General features: G+C 38.0%; 2 protein-coding genes across 2 annotated transcripts; one reads left to right on the forward strand and one right to left on the reverse strand.

Annotated features, from left to right (window-relative positions):
• The first annotated feature begins 6,468 nt into the window (after nt 1-6,468).
• LOC145040821 (UPF0481 protein At3g47200-like) lies at nt 6,469-7,833 on the forward strand. Its single transcript, XM_078988715.1, has one exon. The coding sequence runs from the start codon at nt 6,469-6,471 to the stop codon at nt 7,831-7,833; it is 1,365 nt and encodes a 454-aa protein (XP_078844841.1).
• Nucleotides 7,834-8,229: 396 nt separating this feature from the next.
• On the reverse strand, nt 8,230-8,727 carry LOC145040822 (uncharacterized). The gene has a single exon (XM_078988716.1). The coding sequence runs from the start codon at nt 8,725-8,727 to the stop codon at nt 8,230-8,232; it is 498 nt and encodes a 165-aa protein (XP_078844842.1).
• Between the last annotated feature and the right edge of the window lie 536 nt (nt 8,728-9,263).

Consider the following 9,263-nt stretch of genomic DNA (forward strand, 5'->3'; position numbering starts at 1 on the left):
TAAGTTGAGTGATTTTTGTCCCAAATAAATATAATTATGATTGTAATGACCTATTAGGGCTAAATTAGGGTAGTTATGGCCCAATAAGGTCCATTTAGGTATTTTATTTCATCATAGACCCAATATGGCCCAAAATGTTATAATAATTGAAAGTGGGTCCAATTAGAGCCCATATAAGAGTTCTATGCCCAAAATAGTCAAATTGGAAGCTTATTGGCCCATTAGGCCCAATAAGGAAATCCTAGTCCATAATGGACTTAAATCGGGATTTCTAGGGTTTCCAATTATTTCTTGACTATTTGTCGTGTTGGTATAGAGCGTTTGATTAAAATTCTTTTGTTATTGAATAAGCATCCTACATGTTTTCACATTGTTGGTTGACATTTTTTTATCACTGTTCAATGTTTACAAGGAATTGAATTTCCTAGTTGTGACACATAATCTATGTCAATCATGATACATACAAGGAGTGTTGGTGCAAGCACACAATCGTAAACTAAAATTGCTAGCTGTGACAGTAATCCCAAAGATCTCATGTGCGGAAAACATAGTGTGATGCGCTGTGATCACCAACTCCTTTCCTTTGAAATCGAAGTACCTGAAACTAAAACTGAAAACTGTAAGCACGAAGCTTAGTGCGTTCCACAAATACCACATATCATACATATCAACATACCACCTAGCATATATGGGTGTTGGCCTACCCATTCGGTCTCTTTCAACCGGCTACTGTCTAACATATAAGCACATAAATCACATACTGTCATACATAACCGTGAGCCATACATATATCATAATCAATAAAGATGCTATGTACCGAAAATAGACTTTCCATTATGCCACGGGCTACCACGTGGTCTTTCTTGCCAATGAAGGGGCCACCCCCTCGGTCTTACAGACAAGTGCCAAGAGTCACCTCATGGTCTTCCATGCAAGCATCACAAAGACAACTAGAATACATACTACTCTACTTAGCCAATTAGCATACAGTGTGCTACGAGCCACCTCCTGGTCTTTCATTCATAATGACTAGGGCTAACCGTCGGCTCTTCCTACCATACATAATATCATACAGTGTGCTAGGAGCTGCCTCCTGGTCTTTCATACATAATGCCTAAGGCTAACCCCCAGGGTCTTCCTACCATGCATCAACTAAATGGGTCGCATTGGTGCCTTCGACCCATACAAACAGTGAGGAGACTCACCTCACACTGCTGAAGTCCTGCGAATAAATCTCTGGTTGCTGGCTGACAGATCCCAAACTGTCAATCATAAAAAAAACACCCAATTCATAACCATAAATACACACTTGGGGTAAAAGGACCATTTTACCCCTAACCTAGTTTGGTCCAAGACCAAGGCCCAAACACACACTCTAAAGGCCGAAAATCCAAAAATGACCCAAGGCCCAACATATGGCCCAATTTTCCAAATTAGGCGCAAACATATGCATGTTATTATCTTAAGGCCCAACCATTTATTCCAGTCCAAACATTTGGCATTCTAATGGTCCAATATCTCATAATCATTAAGGCCTAATTATGGCCCATCTATGGTCCTCTTTTCCAAATTGGGCCCAAACCCCTCACATGAGCCTTACCCTAAAGCCCATCCAAATATTCCAGTACATATACTTGTTCTTGGATGGCCCATTAATAGCCCAATCACCAAATCCCAATAGAAAGGCCCAACTCAAGGCCCAAAAAAAATTAGGGTTTCTCACATGAAATGACGATTAGGGTTAACTATTCTTACTTAACCCATTAATTCCAATATTGCGTTAAGGTAATTATAGGGGCATTATTATGTACCATTTAGAAATTTAATTAACGACATCAATGCAGGTCCCGACAATCCAAAATTAACACTTCCAAAATTAGTGTTTTTTAAAGCGTAATTAGGTTTCGAACCCAACACACGTGAATTTACCTAAGATTAAGCTATTTGGCCGATTAGGGTTTCACTATGTCGAGCACCACCCACTACCACCTCGGGCAGTGGTGATCGATGGCGGCTCATGGCGGAAGCCACCATCTCGTGGCAGTAGTGGTTATGATATTAGGCCAAAATATATCAAAATATCTCGAATAACAGTCCAATTCACACCCAAGCACACACAGCGACCCACGGTGGCGGCTGGTGGCGGCAGAATGTCGGCGTGATGTGGCAGCCTCATGAATACCGAAAATAGTTGAAACACTCGAATACACACCCATACACACACTCATAGCCACCTCCCATGGTAGTTGGCAGAGTCAAGATACGACAGAAGACGACATAAGAAAGAATAGAGAAGAGAGAGAGAGAGAGAGAGAGATAGAGATAGATAGATAGAGAGAGAGAGATAGTTTGCAGCCGCTACACATACATGAAGCATTCACCATGCAGCCATTCACTCTCGATGGTATACGCTATCCGAAAGAAGAAACGAAGAGGGTGGGGTGCCTTCACTAGAGGGAGGAACGATGTCCACGAGCTTCCATCTTCCGACAACCCTCAACTCGTGGTCAACCAGTGATTCACAGTTGCGTGGGAAATAGACTGAGGTGGCGATGCTTAATTCTTGGTGGGTTACGATATCGATGGTGGAGGAAGCGGCGACTGGAGATGAGGGGGGTATAAGGGTAGTGACTGGATTCATTGAGGGTTAGGGTTTAGATATAACAACGTTACAACAAGGAAACATGGGAGATGCAACGAGAGGGAAAAGAGTCATTGGGTTCAAGTCCCCAATACCAAACTTCCATTCCTTTTTACTAGTTCCCCCCTCCTCCCCAAAACCTTTTTCAACTTAAGTCCAAAACTTACCAAAGCAACCCCTGCACTCAGAAATCTTTTCATAATAAGTTCGTAATTTACCTAACACACCCTGACTTCTGAAATCCTTTTCAAATTAAACCCAAAATTTACTAAACAACCCTCATCTTTCAAAATTATTTACAAATTAATCCAGAAATTACATTTTAACCCCCAAACTCTCAATTATGACTTTTAACTCCCGAAGACCAACACCATGCTGAGATATTAAGGATTTAGAGCTTGAATAAAATATATTATACATCTCGGTGTTTAGGGTTAATTATTTATCTACTTCTTCTATTTAATCGTATTTATTTAAATTTCAAAATGGAATGTTACACTTGATCTCCATGCTTGAGACCTTGATCCTCCATGAAGTTTCTTGGATAAGAGGACCCAAACCAGAATCCCTCTAATGGTATGACATCCAATGCCACCAAAGAGTGGAATAAAAATAACTAGGAGAAGGGTCAATTTCACAATCCCTAAGAAGGTTAGAAATCGTCCCTATGTAAGGAGGAAGAAGAGTTGGCAAAACTTGAAGCCAAGAATGAGTAAGGAAAATCAATCCTTAAGGCCCTATTTATAGTCTTGGATACTTTCCAAGATTCTATCCTTAAGCCCATGTGGGATGGATAACCCTAAGAATGAAATTCCCTTTATCCTAAGGTAATTTTCATCCACTACCCTTCTTCTTAGGGTTCTGGAATATTCCTAATCAACCAACTATTTATTAATTGAATATTCAACCCTTTGATTAATTAAACTGTTAACTATTTCCAAAAATATATTTCTAATTAGTTTCTAATTAATTATTAACCATAATAACTAATAAATCAATTTATTCTTTATTTATTCTACTCAATTTGGGTCTTGAGGGCAACCCAAAAGGACCTTGTTATTATTAGAAATATTACCAAGATCTAATTACCTTGGATACACTTTCCAACAATTTTCTTTATGGAGGTTGATTTAAGACTGTGGTTGTAAGATTCATGTGAGTTTTCATACTATAATATGTGTAACATTATATATCCTTTGTATGATAGGATGTAACACCTGAATCTTCAGCATAAAGTACACAAAAAAAAAATTCAACATTTATAATATACATGGTGTACATTTACATTTAACCAGAAGTACAAGTAGATATCATAAATCCAAACATACAAGATATGCCCACGGATCAAGCCAAGTTTACAATGTTTTGCAACCAAAAGCATAAACTAGATCTAATGACGATCAATTTATAGCACCTTTCCCTTCTCGTCCTTATTACTAAGTCTTGTGGCAACTAACATCAAATCAACTTTAAGCTTAAAAGCTTAGTGAGTAACAAGGTCAGATATATATAAAACATAAATACAATTTAACAAATAGCATCATCAAAGAATTTGATAAAATTGTCACAAAATTACCAATTGTACTTCGAATTGAAACATATACAAGTCACACTAGTGTTTGCTTGCATACATGCATAAGTCTTATTGAAATGCCCGCGTACATCTACAAGTCTTATCGAAATGCTTGCATACAACCATAAGTCTTATTGAAAAACTAGAATACATCCACAAGCTTTATTATTTTACTTCCTTACGTCCACAAGTTCTCTTAGCATTCATTAAAACGAAGTCATATAACATCTCTAATACTTCTTAGTAAGTCCTCCAACTATAATACAAGTTATCTAACATTCTTTAAGAGTAACACCCAACCTCCTTATGGTATGTTATCTTAACATCCATCTACCCATCACTCTCATTGGACATACATCCATCCAAATATTAACAACTATATCCAATAATCTAAACATATAGGAATACGTTATATCATCATCACAATTTTCCACGGATATGTAGTTACTCACCTTATTAAGGTTTGTGCAAATGATACTCCAAGCTCTTAACTCCTTCCTTTAACTCCTTTACTTTACTCACTAGAATACACATACAAATATATAAATACATTCATAATCAAAATTCACTATATAACAATCTAGTATACCAATTTCAATAGAAGAAAAGAATGATTTCTGTTTGGAGCACCTATGCATCAGGTAACCCTCGTATGCAGCCACGTAGGAGGCATATTTTATCCCCTTCCAAAAAACTAAGTTCTATTTCCTGCAAGTTCAATGACCCTTCTCAAAATCAGTCATTTCTTCTTGTTTAAATGTCGGTTATCACTTAAAACCGCTTACTTATTATAACCACAACCTTAATCCTAACATGAATGAATTACCAAGTTTGACTTTATCAATTTCCTATTTATTTCCTCATAAAAAGTACATGCATGCATGATATTGGAGCTAATTGAGCTATTACTTCATTCATGAACACCAATTTCATCTATGATTTTTAGATTTCATCTCTAGTTCATCAAACTTCTAATTTTCACCAATAAACTCAAGAACTAGAAGTGGAAATCATAAGTTCTTATCTTGATTCAAAGAAATGATGTACATGCACTTGAAATTCTCTTGTTCCAAGCCTTCCTCTAGCTCCAATAGGTGAAATCGCACCTTAAAGTGTGTGGGTTTGGGATAGAAAGTACTTAAATGAGTTGTAGAACTCATAGTTGTCTTTTTATATACTTCTTGCTATGCCCCAAGTGGCATATCTTCGACAGTGTAGAGACCATATGTTCCACTTAGAGCCATAATCAACAAATTTATCATATCTCCCACTCAATTTTGGACAACAATAAATTCTTAATACAAACTTGGATATTGATGATCTTTATATCCACATGTTCGTAATAGAGTATACTAAAACTTTCTTTTATATTACTTTTGATGAAAATGGCTATATTTTTATTTATACTTCCATATACCAAGGGGTATACGTTATTCGTCCTCGTAACAACACACATTTACATGCTTTACATTCACCTTTATAGCAACCTAATTTCAAGCGCAAGCCTTCACCACTATCTCAAATGTATTCCCAAGGCTTATTATTCACGGATACATCCCAGTAATTATAATACGTGTACACACGATTAATAATACATCTTTAACGAAGATGGGTATTACACACAATGTGTCGACACTAAAGCTATGTGCATACACGATGTTGGCCATTTGATCTATCTCACTACCAACAATCAAGTTAAATAGAGGACAACTCACAAAGATCGTGGTTTAGAAGCAATAGGGCAGAAAATTTACTAGCAACGACATAAAATGTGGATATTATGTGTCGTTAATATAAACATTATTTCTTGTAGTGAAAGGACAGATAGAGGAGTAATCTCGTCATTTGATATGTATATAATGGAGTGGTATTAATGGTAAAAACCTTAAGGGTCACACATTTAACTTTTGGAAACTATAGGGACGAGCCATAGCCATGTAAACAATTCAAACGTCGAACTAACACTTTAAATGAGTGTAAACCAAAGGTATCAAAACTGTAGTTTACTCTTAAAAGGCGTTCAATTACACGTGTAGGCTCAAAGAAATTTCCTTTAACCAATCAGACCAGTTGGGAAGTTTAACGAATAATTGGTTGGACTTTTCTTCTGTATAGCTAGCATGTCGATATTTACCCAGTCCAAGTATAAGACGTGCAAACCAAGACACTTAGGCACCTCTACTTCAATAAGTCGTTCCTCCTTTCAATAATCATCTACCTCACAACAAATTTTCGCTATCAAATCATTGGAAAAATGGACGACAATCTGAACGAAAACCAACACCTCCAATCCGAATGGCTGATCACAATCGCAGAGGAGCTCCAGAAAGCACGTCTGGACAACGAAGTGATTTTCGCCAGGAAACCATGCATTTACAAAGTCCCAAGGTACTTACGTGATGCCGACAAGAAATCCTACACTCCAAGCGTAGTTTCCATCGGGCCTTACCACTTCCAAAACCGCCATCTCCACCCCATGGAACGCCATAAATGGCGCGCCTTTTACCAAACCTTAAGTCGCCATAACCATGACTTCAAGCTCTATCTTGACGCCATCAAAGACCTTGAAGCAAAAGCACGTGGCTCCTACGAGGGTGAGATTAATCTCAACAGCGACGACTTCGTTAAAATGATGGTTCTTGATGGTTGCTTCATCCTCGAGCTATTTAGAGGCATAAACGATGGATTCGAAGAGCTGGGATACTCAAAAGGCGATCCTGTTTTCTCAATTTGTGGCTCCTTAGATTCTATCCGAAGAGATATGATTAAGCTCGAGAACCAGATTCCACTTTTCATACTCGATGAACTCTTAGCCCTTCAAAACCCCGATTGTCAAAACACAGACGCACTAGCAAAGATGGCGATCCCATTCTTCGCACCATTGATCCCAACGGATGAGCCCATGAAGAAAGGTGGGGGCTTTAGCAGCTTCGATCGACAGCCCCTTCACTGTCTCCAGCTTTTCAGAGAGAATCTGGTCAGCAAAGGGTTAATCTTACCAAAACGAACGAAAAAGTTATGGAAAAGAAGGTTGACTCGTAATGTTGTGGGAAAGCCAACCACACAAGTCACCTATTGTGTATCGCAACTAAGAGAAAGTGGGGTAAGGTTTAGAAAACGTCAAACTGATCAGTTTTGGGATATAAAATACAAGAATTCGATTCTTGAAATACCTCGGATCTTGATTCATGATGGGACTAAATCCATTTTCCGTAACCTTGTGGCATTTGAAGAGTGTCATCCAGAATGCAGCAACGAGATCACAGCTTACTTGGTTTTCATGAACAACTTGATTGACTCTGGTGAGGACGTGGGTTTCCTGCATTACAAAGGGATCATTGAGCATTGGCTTGGTAACGATGATGATGTTGCTGATCTCTTCAATGGGCTTTGTCAAGAGGTTGTAGCGGATCTTAATAATAGTTATCTTTCGGGGTTGACTGATGAGATAAATAAGTGTCGTGACAAGCGGTGGAACACCTGGAAAGCAGACTTCCGGCACAAATACTTTCGGAATCCATGGGCTTTGATCTCGGTGATTGCTGCTGTGGTGTTGTTGTTGATCACGGTTCTACAGGCGTTTTATGACGTTTTTTCGTATTACAAACCGACTTCTTAAGTCTTGTACGTAGATACGAATGTACATGTATATATAGTCACGGTTTGTAGATGCTGGTTGTATAGGACGATTAATAATGTAAGCAGGGTAGTGTCTAGGTTTTTGTAAAACGAAAAATTACCCCAAAGTTGAAGTCTGTTAGTTTCGAACCGAATATAGCTGATTAATTTTCAAGTTATCATCCAAATTATCATCACTTTGGTGCTGGTTAACTACGTATAACTCAATTTTAATGCAATTTCGGTATTAGCCAAGAACTATGTAATACGACCAAAGGCAATGAAACACATTATCAAATCCGAAAAAAAAAAAAAAAAAAAAAAAAACAGAAATAGAATTAAAGTGAGATCTTAGAAGTTGCAAATTATATATATGTAGTCTATCTAGATTGAAAACTTATTTTGATTTAAAATACAAACAATAAACAATTATCTCATCCTCCAAACTAGACCCAAGACTCTTGAATTTGGATGCAATCTCACTAAGTTTTCCCGAAAATTCATCAATGGTATCACCCTCTTTCATCTTCAACATCTCTAGCTCGGTTGTAAGTGTTTGAAGTCTTGCCTTTTGAACTCTTTCGGCTCCCAAATACCGCACACGAAGCGCTTCCCACACATCTTTTGCATTCTTATGCTTAGCCACTTGAAGCAATATATCTTCACGTAGAATTTGAAACACAAATGCTCTTGCCATTAAATTTTTCTTTGCCTCCACCGCCCTTCCCGTTTCCGGATCAACCGCTTCCCTTAAACCATATGCTTGTAGGATCGACTCCACCATAATCGACCAACTTGTATAGTTTGTAGCTGTTAACTTGGGGCATTGCAATGGGATACTTTGACTGCTCATGGGTACAACCACACTTGATCCTTCCGGGTTTGTTGTTGGCATCTTCCCTAACTTGTCCTTTCTTCTTGTACAGAACCAACCAATTCAGATCACATACACACACATCATACAGATCCGAATTATTTTTATCTTTTTTTTTCTTTCTTCAAACAACCGACATACACTTGCAGGTGCACCAGAAATCTTGTTTTCTAATGTTCTTTCTCACTTTGACTAACTTCTTCACATAGATTGGCTTCATCACACAGGTTCCCTTTCTTCTTTAATCACCCAGAACTTGAATTAAGCACACAACACTTTCTCAGCACACAACACTTTCTTAGCACACAACTTTCTCTTCACACAGATCAATATTCAACACTCACTCACACAAATTTCATGCTTTTAAACTCGGATTTGCTTCACCTCAACCAAATTTTTGTTCGAAACTCTCTTCACACGGATTCTTAGATTATGAACTCGGCTCAGACAGAGCTTCGCCTCATAAGGAACCATAACAGCAACAGGTTCACATAGAACCTCTTCAAAGATCCCATGTGTTGAGACTAGGGCTTTGATACCAAATGTTGGACTAGCCC

Source organism: Lactuca saligna, chromosome 4 (assembly GCF_052625555.1).
Source record: "Lactuca saligna cultivar CGN05327 chromosome 4, ASM5262555v1, whole genome shotgun sequence".
Lineage (NCBI taxonomy): Eukaryota > Viridiplantae > Streptophyta > Magnoliopsida > Asterales > Asteraceae > Lactuca > Lactuca saligna.

What these genes read in the sequence shown, in the direction of transcription:
- LOC145040821 (XM_078988715.1), top strand. Translation starts at nt 6,469, where the DNA reads ATGGACGACAATCTGAACGAAAACCAACACCTCCAATCCGAATGGCTG.
- LOC145040822 (XM_078988716.1), bottom strand. Translation starts at nt 8,727, where the DNA reads ATGCCAACAACAAACCCGGAAGGATCAAGTGTGGTTGTACCCATGAGC.